Source organism: Cupressus sempervirens, chromosome 9 (assembly GCF_028749045.1).
Source record: "Cupressus sempervirens isolate cs-2001-9-10 chromosome 9, ASM2874904v1, whole genome shotgun sequence".
Classification (NCBI taxonomy): Eukaryota; Viridiplantae; Streptophyta; class Pinopsida; order Cupressales; family Cupressaceae; genus Cupressus; species Cupressus sempervirens.
The window spans coordinates 687,085,801-687,108,015 of record NC_143126.1 but is presented as its reverse complement, the minus strand read 5'-3'; the positions used below and the strand labels follow the sequence as shown (position 1 = coordinate 687,108,015).

The 22,215-nt window shown below is 35.4% G+C and overlaps 1 protein-coding gene across 1 annotated transcript; it reads right to left on the bottom strand.

The window, feature by feature from the left end:
- Nucleotides 1-15,350: 15,350 nt before the first annotated feature.
- On the bottom strand, nt 15,351-20,477 carry LOC149540586 (uncharacterized). Its single transcript, XM_089802717.1, has 4 exons — nt 19,503-20,477; nt 17,824-17,878; nt 17,356-17,486; nt 15,351-16,475 (listed from the first exon to the last, which is right to left on the bottom strand). The coding sequence occupies exons 1-4, from the start codon at nt 20,475-20,477 to the stop codon at nt 15,351-15,353; spliced, it is 2,286 nt and encodes a 761-aa protein (XP_089658843.1).
- Between the last annotated feature and the right edge of the window lie 1,738 nt (nt 20,478-22,215).

The following is a 22,215-nucleotide window of genomic DNA, read 5'->3' as shown; positions in this document are numbered from 1 at the left end:
GAAATGTCCCTAAGGGTCACTAAATACTGTAGGGCAGCGATCTTTGATGGGGCATATCTCAGAGCTCATTCAAGGTATGGATATGATTCTAGGTGCTATAGGACCATGTTGTAGAGACCTAAAATAACCTCTCTCTCTTTTTGGAGATCTTACTACATTTTTATTTTACAATGCCATCTCGGGTGATGTTGAAACTCATAGTGTTGGCCAGTACAAAGTTGCCAAATGCCAAATCTCCCTCACCGTTCATCATCATATTAAACTATCTATTCTATTAGCTCTAGGTGGCCAGGTAAACCCTAGCCCCAAGCTTTTCCTATCCTGTTGAGAGCTCAAACATTCTTGGGCACACCAAATTGAAACATCCCTAAGGGTCACTAAATGCCATAGGGTAGCAATCTTTGACCTAGCATATCTCGGAGCTCATGCAAGGTATGGATGTGATTCTAGGTGCTATAGAATTATGTTGTAGAGACCTACAATAACCTCTCTCTTTTTGGGGATCTTACTCTATTTTGATTTTGCGATACCATCTTAGGGGATGCTAAAACTTGTAATGTTGGCCAATACAAAGTTGCAAACTGCCAAGTCTCTCTCATTGTTTGTCATGGGATCAAACTATCTATTCTATTAGCTCTGCGTGGCTAAGTAAACCCTTGCCCCAAGCTTATCTCATCTGATTGAGTGCTCAAACATTTTTGAGCACATCAAACCGAAACATCCCTAAGGGTCACTAAATACCATAGGGCAACGATCTTTGATGGGGCATATCTCGGAGCTCGTGTGAGGTATGGATATGATTCTAGGTCCTATAGGACCATGTTGCGAAGACCTACAATAACTTCTCTTTCTTTTTAGAGATCTTACTCCATTTTGATTTTGCGGCGCCATCTCGGGTGATGCTAAAACTTGTAGTGTTGGCTAGTACAAAGTTGCCAACTACCAAATCTCCCTCACCATTCATCATGAGATTAAACTATCTATTTCATTAGTTCTAGGTGGCCAAGTAAACCCTAGCCCCAAGCTCATCCCATCCCATTGAGCACTCAAACATTCTTGAGCACGCTGAATCGAAACGTCCCTAAGGGTCACGAAATGCCATAGGCCAGTGATCTTTGGTGAGGCATATCTTAGAGCTCATGCAAGGTATGGATGCAATTCTAGGTGCTATAGGACCATGTTGTGGAGACCTACAATAACCTCTCTCACTTTTTGGAGATCTTACTCTATTTTGATTTTGCAACACTATCTCGGGTGATGTTGAAACTCGTAGTGTTGGCCAGTACAAAGTTTCCAACTGTCAAATCTTCCTCATTGTCCATTGTAGGATCAAACTATCTATTCCATTAGCTTTGGGTAGCTAGGTAAAACTTAGCCCCAAGCTCATCTCATCTCGTTGAGAGATCGAAAGTTCTCGGGCACACCGAACCGAAATGTCCCTAAGGGTCACTAAATGCCATAGGGAAATGATTTTTGATGAGGTATATCTTGGAGCTCGTGCAAGGTATGGATGTGATTCTATGTGCTATTGGACCATGTTGTGGAGACCTATAATAACCTGTCTCACTTTTTTGAGATCTTACTCCGTTTTGATTTTGTGATGCCATCTCAGGTGATGTTGAAATTCATAGTGTTGGCTAGTACAAAGTTGCCAATTGCCAAATCTCCCTCACCGTTCATTGTGGGATTGAATTGTCTATTTTTTTAGGTCCAAGTGGCTAGGTAAACCCTAGTCCCAATCTTGTCCCATCCTAGTGAGTGCTCGAATGTTCTTGGGAACACCAAACTGAAATGTCCCTAAGGGTCACTAAATGCCATAGGGCAGGGATCTTTGATGGGGCATATCTCAGAGCTTGTGCGAGGTATGTATGTGATTCTAGGTACTATAGGACCATGTTGTAGAGACCTACAATAAAATCTCTCACTTTTTGGGGATCTTACTCCATTTTGATTTTGCGATGCCATCTCAGGTGATGCTAAAACTTGTAGTGTTGGCTAGTACAAAGTTGCCAACTGTCAAATCTCTCTCACCTTTTGTCATGGGATCAAACTGTCTATTCCATTAGCTCTGAGTGGCTAGGTAAAAACTAGACCCAAGTTTGTCCCATCCTGTTGAGCACTCAAATGTTCTTGGGTGCACTAAACTAAATCATCCCTAAGAGTTACTAAATGTCATAGGGCAGTGATCTTTGACTATGGCAACTAGATGTATCATCTCATCCAATGATGGAGACTCATGATAGAAGGTAAAGGGGTGATCATACACATCATTTTGAACATGTTATTTTTTTATGGTAATAAGGTAATCCTTGTTTGTAAGGTCAAAGAACTTGAGGTCACCTATAACCCAATTGCCTTGGTCCTAATGATTTTCCTTTTCCTTTTTGTTTTTGTTAATAAGTTGACTCAATAAATGTTTTGAGAGTCATTGCACCTTATATAGCTACATGTTATCATTGAATGGAGTTAGAGGAAGATGTTAATGATCTTCTTGGTTGTCTTAATAGTCATTTCATAGTTTTGAAACATAACCACTTCCCTTTGAGAAGAGTATTTTGAAAATCAACAAATTACATGTTGTTGCAAAGAAAATATAGTTATAGGATGTTGGAAGATTGTTTTCACTCATAGTATGTTGAAGAATCTCTTGGAAGGTGGTGCAGGAGTACCCTTTCAAGGCTCCCACCATATCATTTTTGATGTGATGAAATTCTCTAAAGAAGTATGTGAATACAATAAGGGCATTTAGCTCATGCTTGTGTGTCTAAGCTAGGATAGGTCTTAAAGTTTCCTCTTTGGTCTCTCTTGAGAATGGTACCTTGAATTTGGGTTGGTATCCTTCTTGGCTCTTTGTTGGGGGAAGTTTGATTTAGGATTTTTATTGCTTTTTAGGCATGGGTGTTCATTAAAAGAACCTTCAAAGGTGGAATACTTATTTAGAAGACCAAAGTACATGAACAATGCAATGTTATATAAATATGCCACCTTATGGAAGGGATGGTATTATGAGTTTGGGTATTCTTAGATGAAGCAAGATAGTGAAATTTTCACTCCCAAGGATGTTTTGGGAAGGCATAACATGGTCTTGAAATGTGAGTCAAAGAAAGACTATCCAAGCAATAAAAATTGCCACAAAATTGCTTGCAATTTTTAAAAGTTGCTGAGCAACCTTTTCCAATTGTTGCTAAAAGACCTACTTTATAAAGAAGCTTTGAAAAATCCTTAAAACCTATCTCTAATCCAAGGAGCAACCTATTTATGCTTGGAGGAACCCTAATCAAGGGTTGGCAACTCATTTCTTGTACGAATCCATATTGTTGGAATGTATGCAGCAGATTGTGACTGTTTTAGCACAAATTTTACTAGTTTTTAATCTTGTTTGGAGGCAAATCATGTGGCTATTATAATCAACAGATTTGTGACTATTTTAGCACATATTTTACTAGTTTTTAATCCTTTTTTTAAGCTTATGAAACTAGGATGAAGATGCATAATAGGTCCAAATACTAGGCCATGTTAGGTACCCATGTACATAATGAAAATGCAATCTCTCGTAAAGTGGAGAAAGAGGGAAAATCTCATGAGAAAAACCCTCCCCCAAAAAGAGAGATAAATAAGGATGCACCGATGGATGGAGTAATCAAGACCCCCCCCATTATGACATACATCCAGTATATACAAGAGAAAAATGGAGAAGGACAAAACCCCCTAAGAGGAAAAAGTCCCCCCCAAAAAATGAGAAGAAGGAGATGAGGTAGTCCCCCCCTTTGAAAATAGTGTGCCGATTAGTGAGAAATGCCTCAATGTAGAAGCTAATCCATGACCGTAGAATGATGTTCCTCCCCTTTCGAAGAAACAAATGTAAGGGTACAAAGGAGATGCATCCCCTGGATGGAGAAGGAATCTTTATGATGACCGGTGTCATTGAAACCTATTTAAGTGTCGCTGTATCAATATTGATGATGGCTCCCTCCAAAACTGCTAAAGAGAAGTGTAGATTGAACAAGGAGTGTGGTAGAACTTGTCTTAGAAAACCAACTATCTTCTCAAATGTGAAAGAGACCTCCTTCAGATGATGTACATAAGTATCTACAATCATGCCAACCTATAAAGATTGATCATGTAGAGAATGTGCAATAATTGTAGAAGAATCAACCTCAGCAAAGAGAAGTGAGAAATCATCATAAAAGTCTCCCATCTTTGTGGTGTGGGACTCCAAGAATAGAGTTGAAATGTCTGGCAAGAAATCATCACCTAGAAGACCATGTATACCCTACAGTGCTGAAGTACATGAATTTGTCACTGCGGCAATGGAATTTACCTCAAAAAGAAGACAAATATCATCAATAATGTCTCCCATATCTTCAATGTGAGTCTCCATGAATAGGTCTAGAAGGGCAAAAAGGAAGTCATCACTTGAAGGTAATGTAGGAAGACATATAGTGTCTTGTTGTACTGAATTCGAAGCATCTGTGGCTATAATAGGATCAGTAGGAGCAATAGGAGTTGGAGGTGTGATCTCATCTGGAGTTGAAGAAACCATAGCTGGAATGACAAGATGTATAAATGTTCTCAGGAGATGGAGGATCACAAGGATCTCCATATGCTTTCCAAATAGATAGCCAAATATCATAGGGAAAATGTGCCAATCTAAGAGGACCAAAAGATTCCTTGCTCATACTTTTATGTAGAAAGTGATTAAGGTTGATAACATATTTCCAATTAAAATGTGGTGGCATTGAATAGAGATAAGGAAGCAATCCTAGATGTTCTCTTAGATGGTCAATTATCAAAGTAGTCCATTTGTGATAGTTCGTTGTTGTCAACTGTGGTCTAATACCAGACTTACAAATCTGACAAAACTCCATGAGATCAATCAAAGAACCTCCAAAAAATCAAAGAACCAAAGAAACCCCCCCCCCAATGAATGATTTAGGCACTTGATAGCCACTTGCCAATTTAGGGCCTATTTCTAAAAGTAGTATTTCTGTTTACAGAACCTATAATATAATTGCAGATCTAGAAAGTAGACAAAAAATATGCACTTTCAAAAAAAAATGAAACCTGATAAGGAGTCCAGATGAGCCTGTACAGATCATTTTAAGTGGCAAAAATCAAGATTTTGGAGTTGTAGAAAAATTCAAAAACAAAGATCTCAAACTACCTACACCAATGTGTAGATAACGAAATTCTACGCCAAAACAAAAAAATTGCTCACAAAAAGGAGTCTGTATGAGAAAGCTATCGCTGTTTGAAAATCACTATTGTTGTTATTTTTTCTGAACCGCTACCACGCCTCCAAAAAAAATGGCTCTAGATTTTGCCTCAGATGTCCGATTTGGATGAAACAAAATCTGATCTGGGGGTTTTTGAACCTTCTGAATGTGATGCAAATATCTGATTTGCACCAGCAATCTCCAATTTTCACCTGCAAAAAATCTCTCCTATGGCCCTATGGCCAAATTTTTTTTGAAAAATAATGCAGATCTAAAAAAAATAGTAGAGATGTAGATGAAAAAAAAAGAAAATTTGAAAATTAAATGTACAGATCTGAAATGATCATACCAATTCTACAAATCGGTCCTTTGGGTACTGATTTGCAAAAAAAATTTTGCCTCACGGTCGACTTTGGGCCAAGGTAGTCGAGTTTATAGTCAATTTTCACCAGTTTAGCATTCTGGACATAATGGCAAGGTTAGATCTAGCTCTAGATGATCCCAATTTTTGTAGTACTCTGAATTCAGGCTGAGGTGCTGAAGCAAACATGGTCTCAAACAACTATGTGATGAGAAAGTCTCCAAGAGCTTTGATACCATGTAAGAATTTGGTATAGCTCTGATACCATGTAAAAATTTGCTTAAGGGAAAAATTCACCCAGGAACTAAGAACTCAAACACAAGCACAATTGTAGACCAAACAATGGATATGATCAATTAATCAGAGTATGTCCTAATACATTGCTCTATTTAGTATATGATGTGATATTATATTCAAACACACTAGGAGTGCTTGTATAGAAAAGCCTCTCAAGAAGCACCTAGAATGTCTCTAGAAACAACCAAGAGATAAGATAAGCATTGACAACTAAGCACACACCTTATCCAACATTCTAGATGAGTGGATAAGAATGAGAAGGTTGTAGATACCATGTGCTTAATTAGTGTGCTAACTCCTGTGTTGTAGATAACATGTGCATAAAAGAGGTGTAGATTCTTGTGTTGTCAACATGACAACTCACAAGAGTGCACATACTCCTAGGTGAGTAATAAATAAATAATAAAAATATACATTAACCTAAGTAAAATTAAGTCAGTGTAATAGGTAAATACTTATTTACACCAACAATAGTTTTTTTGCATGTTGTAGTTGTCTTTTTTTTCCCCCATTTTCCATGCATTAGTTATATTTTGTGACCAAGTTTTGAAAGGTTCTATAAATTTCTTCAAATATATCTGTCTATTGCCAGTTTTGGAGTTGTATATCATGAAAGGGTTGTAAGTCTTGTCTCCATTGTGAAAATTCCACGGTCTTCTAGATTTCAAGGCTATAGACCCTAATGTATTATATTATGCAAGAAAGGGCCTTGAAAGTGAGTGCAAAAAATTCTTTGACCAAGCCTTAGGCGAGCTAGGTAATGCCTAGCTAGGGACTGTCAGCAAAGAAAGAGCTCTCGAGAGAAAAGCTTGAAGAATGAAGACTTTCCCTTTTGAGGGATTGAAGAGGGGCATGAGGAGGTTCTAACTTGTGGAGGAGGAGTCTTGATGAAGTGTGGAAGGTTTCTTAAAAGTGGGGACAACAGGTAGCCAAGAAAACCCTACCAAACCCTCAATTTTGCTATTTTTGTTGTATGGCCTGAAGGCACCCTGAGACCCTAAAAATCCTTGAGTATAGGTCCTATGTATCAATTTTTCTTAAGGAAAGAGGTATTGAAACTCTAAGAAAAAGGATCTATTGGCCCTATAAATCTAGGTGGAGGCCTAATTAGGGGCTCTCCTTGTAGCCCATTTGTGACGAAATCTTGAAATTGGGTACAAACCCATTGTTGTTATCCATTCAAGAATAGTAAAAGTGTTCCAATAACACCTTTAGACATCATGGAAACCTTGGTTGGACTAGGCAGTGCTGTGGTACCCTAGTAGACCTATAAAACCTTTGGAGGGATAGTGTTCATATAAGAGTACGAGAGTGATGCTACAAGTTTGGATCAGTTAACTTGGCGAGGAGGTTGGGCAAGGTCAAGGGATGTTCTCAGTAGCAAGAGATCCTATAGACCACATAGGTCTAGAGAAAACACCAAGATCCACATATAATATACCAGGTTGCATAGGGACGGGGGTACTTGGGGTACTTAGGGTACGGGTACAACTATTTTTTATAATAGGGGAGGGGGGTACTTGGATATGTCAAAATTTATTTTTAATTATACTTTTATATTTATAGAAAACCTGAATTTATGAGTCATGACAATGATTTTTCAAATCAAGAACAATGATAAAGTTTGCAAATGTAATGTATTGTTTTCAGTTTTAGATTTGTTATATGTTTGTAATAATAATTATGATAAATGTTTAGATGCATAACATAGAAGGCATACTTTAAAAATAAACAAGAAGATCATAAATCATATGACAATGACATATTGCAAATGATAAATTTCTGGCTTTAACATTGATAAAGTTTATTGTTGATCAATAGTGTATCAAAGTTTCAAACTGATTAGGTATTGAATTAAGCTTGATAAACAAATAACATAGAAGGAAAACTTTAAACATGAACAAGATCATAAATCATATGATGATGACATATTGGAAATGATAAACTTATGCTTGAACAGTGATAAAGTTTATTGTTAACCAATATTCTATCAAAGTTTTAAACTAATTAGGTATTGAATTAAGCTTGATAAACAACGAGCTGATACATAAACAAAAAAGGAATTTTTTTTTAGAAATTTCAATCAAGGTCCTTAGCTATGATGCTCTCCACCGATCGAGTACCTGGTACTTGGGATACATGTACCTAGTACTTGGGTATGTGGGTATGAGTACCAGGGGTGTGGGTACAAGTACCCATGCAACCTCATAATATATTATGATAACCAATAATGTCATATATGAACCAACATATAATATATTATGATAACCAATAATGTCATACATGAACAAACATATAATATATTATGATAACCAATAATGTCATACATGAACAAACATATAATATAAAATGATAACCAGTAATGTCATGCATTAACAAACACATAATATATTATGATAACCAATTATGTTGTACATAAAAAAACATATCATAAATTAACCAATAATGTCATAAGTATAATAATGTCATGCATCAAATATAAAATGTCATTTATACATCAAATGTATATCGAATATGTCCACTGACATAAAATCTAACATATATGTCCACTAATGCCTATACATGTGTGTCTATCAACTATATCTTCTCCTTCCCACGAGGGGAAGGAAACAAATCTCTAGAGATATTCAGTTCTCGTGTGGAGGGAGATGATGGGGATGATGGGGTCTTCCTCACACGCTCACTCGTCTCTTGTTTAGGCTCTTCTCTAACTCAAGCTAATACAAAAAAAGTAGATATGATTAAATAATTATTATACGTTGAAATTAAATATATGTACACACAAAATTAATTATTTTCATACCACCATCAAATAGTCACTCTGCAAGTCCACCTCAAAGGCTCATAGACGATTGGGTGTAACAAGACCCTACAAAAATTCAATCAATATAATCACTTATAAATAACATTAGAAATTTTGATACTAACTATTATAAACAACAACTAAAACCAAGAAAATTCTTTCATACCCTAGTCAATGGCTCTGAACTAGCCATAGCTGCAACCACTCCACGATTGATGGACTGCAAAAGATGAGGAGGAGCCTCAGATGTCAAGAGTTGCATGTCATACAATACATGTTACATGTAACATGAAACATGAAACAAATATAATCAAATGAATTGAATTAACATGAAACAAATGTACCTTTACAAAGCTCGTATCACACCTAGGCTCAAAGTCCCTAGTGAATGTCGATGGTCCAGTAGAGAATTGATGCACATGCATAATTTTTTTTGTCAATCCTTCATATGATTACTTAATAAATATATGTACTAATTTAAATGATTAAATCAATGCATACCTTTAGACTCGTCTACGGGACAAAAAATGAGGCTGAGGGATCTCTACTAGGGCTACCTTGACCTTGAATTTTGAACAATCTCAATATATGCTAATTAATTAGTCATTCACTATACATATGGAATGTGATCAAATTAGTTTATTATAATTGTAATTTACCTGTGTGTCAATGCCAAATGTCTCATTCAAGAACTGATCAGTAACTAGCCCATCATCTATACTATCTCCAGCATGACTACCAAATGTGTATAAGGATCTGCATGATGTGCACATGTGACCATAATGCATAGAAGGCTCCTCCTCAACTAATGGAATTGTGCAATGAATGAGGGTCTGTTTCAAAGCATTAATAGTCCCTAGAGTGCTAGCCTCTACGTGTTCCTTTGCAACTGAAGGAATAATCACATGCTCACCCTGTGGCTTGACAACAGGTGCCCTAACTATGTTAAGGTCACGACATGCCCCCGACCTCTCAAATGATGACCCCCCACCTCTACCCTAAGATTCTAATATATCAAAATAATTGGGGATCTCCCCAAGGAAAAATCCACAATACAATTTCCTTAAGAAATACAATGGGAGCTCGTAATTATTGTAGGGAGGGGCATCAAAAACCATTTTCCATCTATCCCAAAAATTATTTCTAATACCATCGTGTATGCACCAATGGATGGGGAATTATTTAGTTGTCTCTCTAACAATATTTTGTTCACCAGGCTTTCTAAACAATGCACAAATACTACCTTTTGGTATGTCTTTTTTTTACATCTTGATATGATAATTTGTTTGCATAATATCTTTTTTGTTCTTCCCTCTTAACACATCAAATATCTAACTAACCACTAACAGAAGATACATGGGTCATAATGGACTTGAAGGAGGATGCCAATTGTTCTCTTATTGGATTGGTTTGCCCACAAGCTTTCAACCTACCAATGAGTGCTTGTAATTAAATTTTCCCTCTTTCTATTTCATTTATTATGTTGTCCTATGTGCCAAGAGGAGGTCTTCCAATTGGTGCAGGTTGCCAAATTTCTTGTTCTTGTTGTGGAAGGTTTTAATTCTCATCTTATGGAGGGTTTTCATTTGGATCTTGTTGAGGGTTTTGGTTTTGATCTTGTTGGGGATTTTTTGATTCATTATTCACATTTCCTAATAAGAAACCAATTGCAATCTAAATAAATAAACAAATTTAAAGAAAAATTGAAAAAAACCTACAAGACAATGCAAAAACAAGGGTAGAAAACATACGGTGTGATCTCGATCTTGAACTTTGATGAGGAGGAGGCATTTTGAGGAGGTGGGTGGCAAAAATATTCAATTCCTTCAACTTGTGTATGCGCTATGGCTATGAAATCCTTGCAAAATGGAGTGAAAATGAAATGGGCTACAAGTTTGCAACCCATTTATAATTTTTTGTTTTGTTTTAGAAAGTGTGTACGTGCTATAGCGCGTACACACTTTCTAAAACTAGAAAAAGAAAAAGAAAAAGATGTCATCTTTTTGGCACCACAACGTGGTGCATTTACCTTAGACTAGAATTGGTTAACATGGCAATGTGCCAATTTTGGGTTATTACAATGAGTTAATTTGTTATTTTTCATTATTTATTAATCAAAAGTGTCACTTAAACATAAAATAGTGAGATTCACTAAAACTTTAATAACTTTTTAAATTTTTCATATTTATTAAATTAATTTATATGTCATCAATCTACACACAATTCTTTTGTATATTTTAAAAATAAACTAAAAAAATGAATTTTGATTAAATTGTGGTGTCCGTACACGAGAGGTTTTAGAAATTATCTCAATCAACAATTAATAAATTAATAATTTACTTATTTAAAAATTAAAGGAAATTATTCTCATCAATCTTTGGTATGTAAGGTAACTTCTTTTAAAATGATTCACAAAATTCATTTAGTTGTGTCAAATTATGGTGTCTATACACAAGTGTGGTATGGTCTGGAAACATGCATTGTGAAAAAGTGGGTTTTAAAGATTCATACCAAAAATAATTATTATATAAGTGTATAAATAAATTACATATTCAAAATGGAGATTCTGGGCACTACAATTTTTATTTTTGAAGTTTTTTATATTTAATCTCTAAATCGCTCAAATTTTGGTATAATTGATAAGATATTTCAAAATTACGAAAAACACTTCCACTTTTCGGCCAAAAGTGAGACCCAACTTCTCGCACTGACCCACCTTATACATTCAACTAGTAGTGGCATAAATGAAGACATGACATCAACATTACATACACAAGAATTATTGTAATAATTACCATTGACAATAAATATAGCCTCTACATTATTTGAATGCTTTGAATTTTTTAAAATGAGTAGTAGTGGGAGAAACTCATGGATTGACATTGTTCTTTACTTTAATTTTTATTTTGTTTCTCTGAATTGTATCCCAAATCCTGTAAGAAGATAATTAAATAGATTCTTTTATGCACACACACACACACAATAAAAAAAAAAAAAAATTTAGGGAGTTCTAGAGTAGTGCTAAAGGATGGAGGTGATGAAAACTGAAAGGATTTCAACATAATAATACTATGAACATATTATTTATAGTCCATCTCTTGTGCTATCTAAAGGAAGATTGGTTAAAAGAATCATTATCTTTAAAAAATTAACTTGAATATTATATTCTTAGAAAAGTAGGAAGATCCTTGATATATGTTATGGAGGCTATATTACGAATCTCTATTTAGAAAAGGTATTGAGAAGGTTGGCTTCAAGGAAGCTTTTCATATTTGTGTATTGCACCCTAAAAAGGGGTTGTTTTTCTTGTACTTTTTTTTTTTTATCGTTATTGGGGAAATGCCCCAAGCACTTATGATTGTAAACTGGGTTATGCCCCTTTTAATCTTGTAATTGTGTAAAGGACTTATGTCCTAGGCTAGACTGAAGGTTTTCTTCTCTATTTTTTCCTACCAGTGTCTGTTTGAATGAAGACGATGTAATTTTTTTAGATTAATGAAATAAACATGGCTTCAACTTTTATTGATAAAGAAAAAATAAAAGTAAGAATTTTTTGTTTGGAGGTTCAAAATCACTTTGGTTAAGAGCCAATGACTAGGGGTTATCCATTCCACCAAAATCTATCCAGGGAAGGATCCCAACCTCATTTCGGCAAGAAGCATCTTGACTCAACAACTTAAACTCGATTCATTTCTCAAGTATCTTAGATTCCATTATTTTTATAGGAACATATAGATCTTCCATAAATGAAAAAAAAGTTTAGATACACATTATCATAAATTAGTCTAATAAATTATTTGATTAAAAGTTGTAATCAATTTAGAACACATAGAAGGAAAAATAACCAATTGTCTAGAATCATTTACTCTCATATTTTATCCATGTAGATACTCAAATAAATACAAAAGTATAGCTGTAAGACCTGTGTTTTAATGTTTTTTTTCCTCACATCACTAAATAAATGAGTACATCCATGAAACTGTCTATGACTATGTAATAATATAATATTTGTCTTTATGGAAATATATTTCTAAAATTTTGTTATGTATACAATTTTAAACATGAAACTATATAAGGCTTAAGATATGTATTAAGACCACTATTACAATATTAAATAGCATATTATAGTGCCATAACTCCCATTTAAAATAGACATATCACAATTTTTCTAAGATCAAAATTTGTATTAATATTTTTACTATCCACTTTCACTTTTACTTCATCAATCATTTGATTTAGAAAAATTAGGTTGGAGGGTGGGACTTGTGTGATTGATTTAAAGTTAGGCATAAAGGATAGCATATTTCTGCAAATAATTTTTCTATGAGAATCATAGGGCCTTTTGAAGTAGCGTAATTAGATCTTTATAAGTAGGTGTGGAGGGGTAATATTATATGGATGAAGCATAGCTAAGGGATGAAGTAAGGATGAAGCAATGGTAGAAGAAGCAATATAGGATGTTTCTAAATGTCGAAGGTAGGAATAGTTGTACTGATACTAAGAGATGGTGCAAACTCAAATTGTATATACTGTCTCTTTTCCATATTCGTGTTTTTTAATCAATAACCAATGACACCATAAGGTTTAAGGGCCCACCTCACTAAAGGTTAGGAATTACATTATGCATTCATGGGGCCCTACTATTCTAAAGGGAAACTATCAACCAAATGGCCAAGATCCCTCTATCGGGTGAGAAGAGGCACAATAATAGAATAATTGTGCCACCCTACCCTTATAATAATCATTGAAGAGGGCCCCTCAAGGAGGGCTCTATTCCTTAGAGCCATACTCTAATTTAGGGTCCTATTGGATGCTTAAGACATACAAAATAGAAAAATCCAGATATGCCAACTTAACACATCTTACTTTTGAATGTATCTCATGATCATAATTATCACCTAGGTTAATGTTAATTTGACCACTATTAAATTTGTAAGCATCATTCAAATAAGTGGCCTTATTAAGGTATAGGTTATAAATTCCTCTTATTAGGACACAATCATTGTGTGGATTCTTTAACATAATCAATAATATCAAATGCTAAGTCAATTCAAGGGTGGGGGTCTCAAAAATAACCTCAATTACTAATCACTAGAAAACTTGAGAAATGAATTGAAAATATTTGAAAGACTAACAAACAAATCAAATTTGGAAAATAAAATCAAAATTTAATTGGGATCTTTGGTTTCAAGGTTTAAAATATTTGTTGGTTCACCAGGTAAATATAAGAATTCATACATGATGTCATCCTTTAGCTCTATGCATAAAGATGAAAGTCAATTGATGAGGTCAATGAAATGTGATGTTGCTACCATAATTTAAGTGCATAACTTTTAGTTCAAACTTAGTGATCCAAATTTCATGAGTAGTGATTAACATGAACCCATCTTTCATGAGAATGAATGAAATACTTAATACTCATTGCATCTAGGTGATGCTCACGAGGTGAAGTATTGAGCATTCTTGAGAGGTCACTTGGATCCCACTAGGGTTCTAACTCAAGCATGCCTAACCATGAAGTTTCTTCCAAGATTATCCCACTTAGCTTGCTAACCCATTTCCTAAATATTGAACAATTGTTCCGCTTTATATACCACTCATTATCAATGATAATAATATAATTACAATATGAATATGCCTACTATTTACACAAAATAATATAATTTAATAAAAAGAATTTTATAAAATAAATATATTAAAAGATATTTAAAAGTCTTATTCTATTTCATAAGTATATAAATATTTATGGTTATGAATGTGGAAAAATGAGGAACTATTAGATATTGGCTATTAAGGAATAAGAAATCATGAATAACTTAGAGAAATCAAAATTTCATCTTATTAAACTTGTCATATACTCTTAATTTCAAAAGTTTCTTAAATTTTAAAAAACATAAATAGCAATTTCATTTTTTTTCTTGGATCTTTATTAAAACATAATAAATTATGTCTACTAGGATTTTGAGTTATTCTAGTGGAGAAGAACTTAAGCTTTTGGAAGAGGTCAGAAGTTGTGATGTGCTATTAGGATTCTGTGTAGTTTTTTGGGTTAAATTCATTGACTCATATTTCATGCGTAATGGTTCACATGAACCCATTTCTCATGAGAATGAATAGAAAACTTAGCAGTCATTACATTTAGGTGATATTCAAAAGGGTGAAGCACTAGAACTTAGTGGGAGGTCACCCATCTCAGTTTCACTTCAACTCAAACATGCTTATTTACAGAATTTTATAGTTAAACCCCCTTTACTTGTAACTTCATTAATTACACAATTAGATAAATACTACTTCTCTATATAATATATAGACCTCATCAAACACAAATAGATAAATCTTTATCTTTTATTAATAATTAAATAAACAAATAAACCTCCTCTGACTGCCTACAATGGAAATGGCACCCAAAAGACAGAACATGCATTAAAACCTTTCAAATTGAATCATATACAGTGTGGGGAACATAAAATTTATACCAGTTATTAACCAGTATCCTTGTTGGGTGGTGCATCTTTATTCCTCTCTTAATCTCACCCATAGAATGTAGAAGACTCTAAATAAGCACATTACAAACCAGAACTAGGCAACAATGCGCATCTAATTACAGACATAAAACTCTGATGAAAATGTATTCACAGACACTCTCGCAAACATTCCATTTCAAGCTCGCCCACTAACAATGCCAGGCAGATGCAGCAATCAAAGAGCGGTCCTGCCAGCCTAACAACAAACACCCATTGTCTTCACTAAGCTTATACCCATCACAGGGATAAAGCCCTAGCAGAAGCTTCGACTGGTTCACAGCATTGGCACTCAGGGCCACATTCTGAAACCCTTTGCTCTCCATCAATTTCCTCCATTTCTCCAATTTCTCATGTCTTTCGACCCTCTCAGATCCCTCGCACGCCACAATGTTGCAGATCTCGGAGGAAAAGATAAGCTGCTCGACCTTTCTCCTCTCGGAGCTGTTCTGAGGAAGCGTGGCGTGCAAGGAATCGAAAATGGCGGAATAGTAATGTAGGGCTTCGAGAAATCGGCCAAGAAAGAAGGGCCCATTGTGGCTCGCCTCTTGCTCCACTAGGGTTACAATATTTGGGGCTTGTTCTCTTATCATGCTCAGGAGGCCTCCCAGAGAAGCAGGATCTGCAAATAAACGGTGAAGCCGGTTCACGGAATTCACAGCTAGGGCTTCCCCGATTCTTCTCTGAAACATATGAGATTGTACATTCTCCAGACGCTCCCCCACGGCGTGGAATTCGAAGGGCACATGTAGGGATTCGGCCAATTCGGCCAGTCTTTTGCCGGTTTCTTGAACTGCTTCCAGAGGCATCCCGACGCCTGTTATTCTCAGAAAGGGGGCGCCACCTGGTCTGGCCGCTAGGGCCTGAATGAACGCGGGCCATTGATACCCCTGCATTATGTCCAGATCTATGATGTGCACCCTTTCTTCGCCCTCGAATGCCTCAAATATCGCCTGATTTGCTGTGAAATGGGCGAACTTCACATAGGGGCAGGCCTGGTAGAGGATCTGGTACGCGTACTGGACTTCTTCGGAGGATGCGAGGTCGTATGCCCGAAGGGCTGCATATGACCGGACGCCTGTGCCCATGAGCCGCGCGTGAAGGGCTTCTGTGAAGCAGGATGCTACTCTTTGCATGGAGTCGCCGCTTGGGGTTACCACTTGTTTCAGCTGTAGCAGCGTTCTGTGCGCCAACATGTAGTCTTCTCTAGCTGCCGCTTCCGCGCATGCCAGTAGCAGATGCACCAGTTGCAGCCCGCTGTCATGTGCGTCTATTTCCTGTATCACAATTGCACAATTTTTATGATTCATGCATGATCTCAGGTATTACTTATCATGTGTCTCAGGCTTTGCTTTGAATTCAAATATTTGGTGTTTTATTAAGGTGTTTTTTTTTTGTGTTTCGTAACTGAGTTCAAAGTTTGGAAGAGCTGGATCGAAAACACTAAAACACAGATCATTTAAATGAATTAAGTCAGATCTTTTATATGGCAATAGAATCGGAGAAAAAAAAGTTGATCAAATAAAGGAATTGTATTGCTTGCGTACGCGGACTGAAACCGACCCAAAAATGGTTTGATTGCATATGCCAACAGAATCAGACGAAAAAGTTGATCATATACAGGAATTCTATTGCTTGCATATACCAGCAGAGTCAGATAAAGGGAGTTGATCAAATACATGAATTCTATTTCTTGCTTATGACGACAGAATCAGAGAAAAACAGTTGATCAAATACAGGAATTCTAGTGCTTGGATATACCAGCAGAATCAGATAAAGAGAGTTGATCAAATAGAGGAATTTTATTTCTTGCATATGCCGAATACAGGAATTCTATTATTTGCATATACCAGTAGAGTCAGATAAAAAGAGTTGATCAAATAGAGGAATCCTATTTCTTGCATATGACGTCAGAATCAGAGAAAAAAGTTGATCAAATATAGGAATTCTATTGTTTGCATATACCAGTGGAGTCAGATAAAAAGAGTTGATCATATACAGGAATTCTATTTCTTGCATGTACCAGTAGAGTCAGATAAAAAGAGTTGTATATTCCTTGCATATGCGGATAGAATCAGAGAAAACAAGTTGATCAAATGAAGGAATTCTATTGCTTGCAGATGCAACAGGATCGGAGAAAATATATTGATCTAATACAGAAATTCTATTACTCGCATATACAGCAGAATCAGAGAAGAAAAGTTGATCAAATACAGGAATCATTTGCTTCATTATGCCGACAGAATCAGAGAAAAAGAGTTGATCATACACAAGAATGCTATTGCTTGCTGCCAACAGAATCAGAGAAAATCAGATAAAAAGGTAGATCAAATATAGAAATTCTATTGCTTGCATATGCAGACAGAATCAGCAAATAGTCAAATACAGTAATTTGCTTGCATACAGAGTCGGATCGGGAATAATATGTAGATCAAATACATGAATTCTATCGCTTGCATATGCCAACAAATAGAAACAAAGTTGATCAAATACAGGAATTATATTGCAGCTTGCTTGCATATGCCAACAGAATCACAGAAAAAATGATGATCACATAGAGGAATTCAATAGGTAAGCTGAAAATTCTGAATCAAGCAAGTTAAATGGTTGTTCACCAGATTCCACCATGTTTTTTAACAGGATAATATACACCCTTCAAATCATATATCCATCCCTTTACCTGGAACATATATTCAACTAAATGTGCTTGTAGAGAACTTATACTGATTGGCATGGTGTACCTATTTTCCTTTTAAATCCTGTCGCTGATGCTTAAACAGAAATAAACATGTCCTATCTACTAAATTATCATGATCCGCATGTGTTCCTCACTTTATATGACTGATTTAAAAAAAAAGCAAATCTCTCTTAAATAAACACAAATTAAATTGAAAATTGAAAAATCCGATATCCTCTTGTTTCTTCTTGTTGGACTAATTTTCACATCTCGAGGATGGATCTTTCATTTTCGAATACGTGAAGATGGTGTTTTGGAAGGCAGCTTCTGAATTTTTCTATATCAATAAATCTACATGTGATATTAGAGCATCAACCCAGATTCAAATCTGCTGATCACCATACGTAAGATAACCAACATTCTCAACAAATCTGGACTCCTGTTCACGTTTATCATAGCTTTTTTAATTCTGTATTATTATTGTCCTTGTAGAAAAGGCTACTGACCATTCGTTTTATTAAAATTATTTTATTATAAAAACCAAAAATTGTCCCATCATATTGACATTGACTAATACGCCTCAACGTGGATTACTACGGTTTAATTAATATATAACTTTTTATTTAAATAATATAATTTGGAAAAACACTAAACTATCTTGAGATATGAAAGTAAGTTCTCCTTTGACCCATCAAAGAATTCAATATCAATAGCTTACAACTTGACTAGCAAGCTGTCATATCTCTCAGCCTTAATTTCCTAGCGTCTTAAACCTGTAGGTCTTTTTCAAGGCCCCCAATTATCGATGGTAACAATATTCTCCAGTCTCTTCTTCTTAATTTAAAAATAATCTGTTTAGACTAATATTAACAAGTCACAGAAAATAATCTGAATCTGATGTATATATTATTTATTATTTTAAAGGTCGAAAGAAATTTAATTTCTGAAATAGCAAAGAATTGCCAACCGAAGGGAATTAAGGAATTGCCTTTCGTTAGAAGTTTTAATCACGGCTCAAGCTAGCTAATAAGAGTCATCAAACTGAACTAGAAGATCGAATTGGGACAGAAACTCCATAAAGATACGTTGGCATCTGTTAAATCCACCCAACCCCATAAACAAAAAGAGTTCAATCATCATAGTTGAATCTTGATTCATGGTGCTGTCATCCCATTCCATATATTTTCAATCTTGTACCTGTAGCCAAACTAACGAGTTGATATGTACACGATTCAATTTCTAGAAGCAAATAACACCACAGTGAGCTCTGGATATATAACAAACTAAACATTTGGCCACACAAGAAAAATCTAACAAAAGTTGGCAATAAATCAAAAAAAATTGAATCTTCAGAAGGTAAGGAGCTGAACATAATAGCCTATTTCCTGTGATGCAAAATATAAATGTGTTTCAATTTAGAAGGAAAATTAAAAGAGGCAAAAAAAAGAAAAAAGAAAAGAAAAAGTCTACAAAAACAGGTAATTTGTGAGCTTCTTATTTAGAAGGAGTCTTGGATTCGAATCTACTCAAACTTAACACATAATAATAATAATTAATTTTAACAAATACTAACAACTAGCAAAATGGAAAAAGGCCCAATAAAAATATGAGGGGAAGAAAGGTGTACCTCAGGAGATTCCGGACCAGAGGAGTTGGGACTCGTATTTTGCATTGCATGCAAATTACTGTGATATTGCATGGCACCAGCTGGAGGACTGAGAGCCTGCTGCTGTGTGCTCCTGTGATGATGATGATTAATATTAGGGCTGGAATAATCCAGAGAGGAAGCAGTTGGACTCAGAGATTGTGCATGATAGGTTTGAGGACTGACTGGACTGAGCGTAGAAGTGGGTGTAAAATATCCATAGCCATAATCGTTACTTGCACTTCTCGCATGCATTCCATGGCGATTTGGAACTGCAATAGACATTGGATGATGACTATTATTTACATTGTTACTCACGTTCCTTGAACGAAGAGAAGTGTTCAGGCCCAGCTGAGGAGCACTCGGAACTCTATGCATGCCCGTATTGATCTCTGAATTTCCTGAAGAATCAACATACACAGATGAATTTGAGACTCCATTGCCAGGCTTCTTGGAAGAAGAGTAACACTTATCAAATTGCCTCAGGGATGGAATATCTGATATCTCCTCCTGCTTAACGTGATTTACTTTGCTGTGCTGATCAAAGCTAAAAACTGTGTGGTCATCGTAATTGAAACCTCCAAGAGGCGGTGAAGTGGTGGAGTCCAACATGTGGCCATTATCGGCCTGCAAATGATCAGGGAAAGAAGCAAAGTTCTGATGGACTATTGCGGAGATCCTTGCAGGAGAGGATATCATTAAATCCCCATGAGAATCCAGCATGACTTCATTGAAAATGGAGTCCCATAGTGAATTGTCAAGGATATAATTATCATGAGATGGTGGCTGAACACTATTATTGCTGTTGTTACCGTTGAATTTGGACTGCACCATGCTACTATCATATTCCCCGGAGATATTCGAACCCGAGACCGATGCGGTGGGAGACACTGGCTGCCTGGATGAATTAGGAGGGGACCCTACGGGTGCCATGCTGCCACAAAGAGAATTGATCATTTGGACATATAACTAACCTATCCAACCAGAGGCTGAGACACACTACAGACTAAATCAATCTCAGGTCACCAACAAATGGGTATATATTCAATTGTGATCTGTAATAGGATTTGTGACAAGGGCTTAATAGCTTTTTGTGTACTATAAATTGAGTGGTTTTATTGGACATCAACAGATCGATCTTTTGACGTAATCACAACCCCACTCTAACAGATTCAACACAGTTGAATCCAATTCAATTGTCTTATCAAAATATACATACAAATAGATCTGTATATTCAACTGATAGATCACAGAACAGAATCCAAAAAACTGATACAAAACAAATCTTACACAGTTGAATCCAATCCAATAATTTTGTCAAAATACACATACAAATAGGTATGTATATTCAACTGATAGATCACACAGCAGGATCCCAAAAGTTGAATCTAAACAATCTTACACAACTGAATTGATTTCAATTGCTCCGTCATTCAAACGGGTATACATATGATTCAACTGTTTCTCACTCCCGGACCAATACAGATTCATTTAAAAGCACTCTTAATGGCACCATAATTGAACTTATATTGAATAATCCACGTACCAAAAGCTGGCTACAGTCACAAGGATGAATACAGGGCGGTGCAACAGTTGAAGTGACAAAGACAAAAGTAGTGTATTGGAGATCTCGTCTTGTGCACTTGATTACAAAACAATGGCGACCTCGCAAAGTCCACTAGCCGATCCCAGCAATGTATGTATGTGGACGTTCCTCTCTATACAAATGCTTACACCCAACAAATCAGACAAATTCGTGCTACCTTTCCTCGTCAATGTAAACTTCCATTATTTAATTGTTTGACATCTTTGATAAACATTTTATTAATGAAAGAATGATTCTTTATTCATCATTCATTATTCTTGTTTTGCAGAGAATGATCTCTGATAGGTGAATGTAATATGACAAAATGGTTTGGCATGATGAGTTCGACGAATCCATGTAGAAAATGATGATGGAGTGCTTGATAGGTTTCGATGCTACAAAAATGAGTCGGTTTTCCTCCATTTTTCTACTATACTCTGGGGATCAATACAACCATCCGCAAATGTAAATCCAAGATTTCGATCTACTAGATTGTGACTAATTAGTAATCAAATCAATTCAAGAAATAAATAAACGAGGCAAGTATATTAAAAATAGTAAAAGATAGAATTTGGTTATCTAAAAATGCACTATATTGTTGTGAATCACAAAATAATACAGCTAATAGGCCAAATTATCTGTTTACATATAGATCCCATGTCGTTGGAAAGGGAAATGTAAAGGTTCTCTCTCAACTTTTCAAGTGCATTATTCATTACAGTTAAAATAATCTGTATAAGCAACTAAAGAGAAAATCAAAATTTCTGTGTCTCACGCAAGGGCACACTTTGGTATTTTGGTTGAGGTCAGCTGTTGGTATACTGCTGCAGAGTTGCATAAGTATAATTGTTTATAATATTGAAAAAAACATGATCCAAATTATTTGTGTTAATATAAGATTTAATTTCAACAACTAAAAGTGAACCATATTAAAGTTTTTTTTTTTTTAAAAAAAATTAATTTATATTTATATTTATGAAATATAGTTTTATTTGAAGTTATAAATATAAAACGATATTATATTGTAAGAACTTACTTTTTAAGTTGTCAAGAAACAATTGGGGAAGTTTTACTTTTCCTTTTCATTTTTTAGTGGATAATTATTGACAA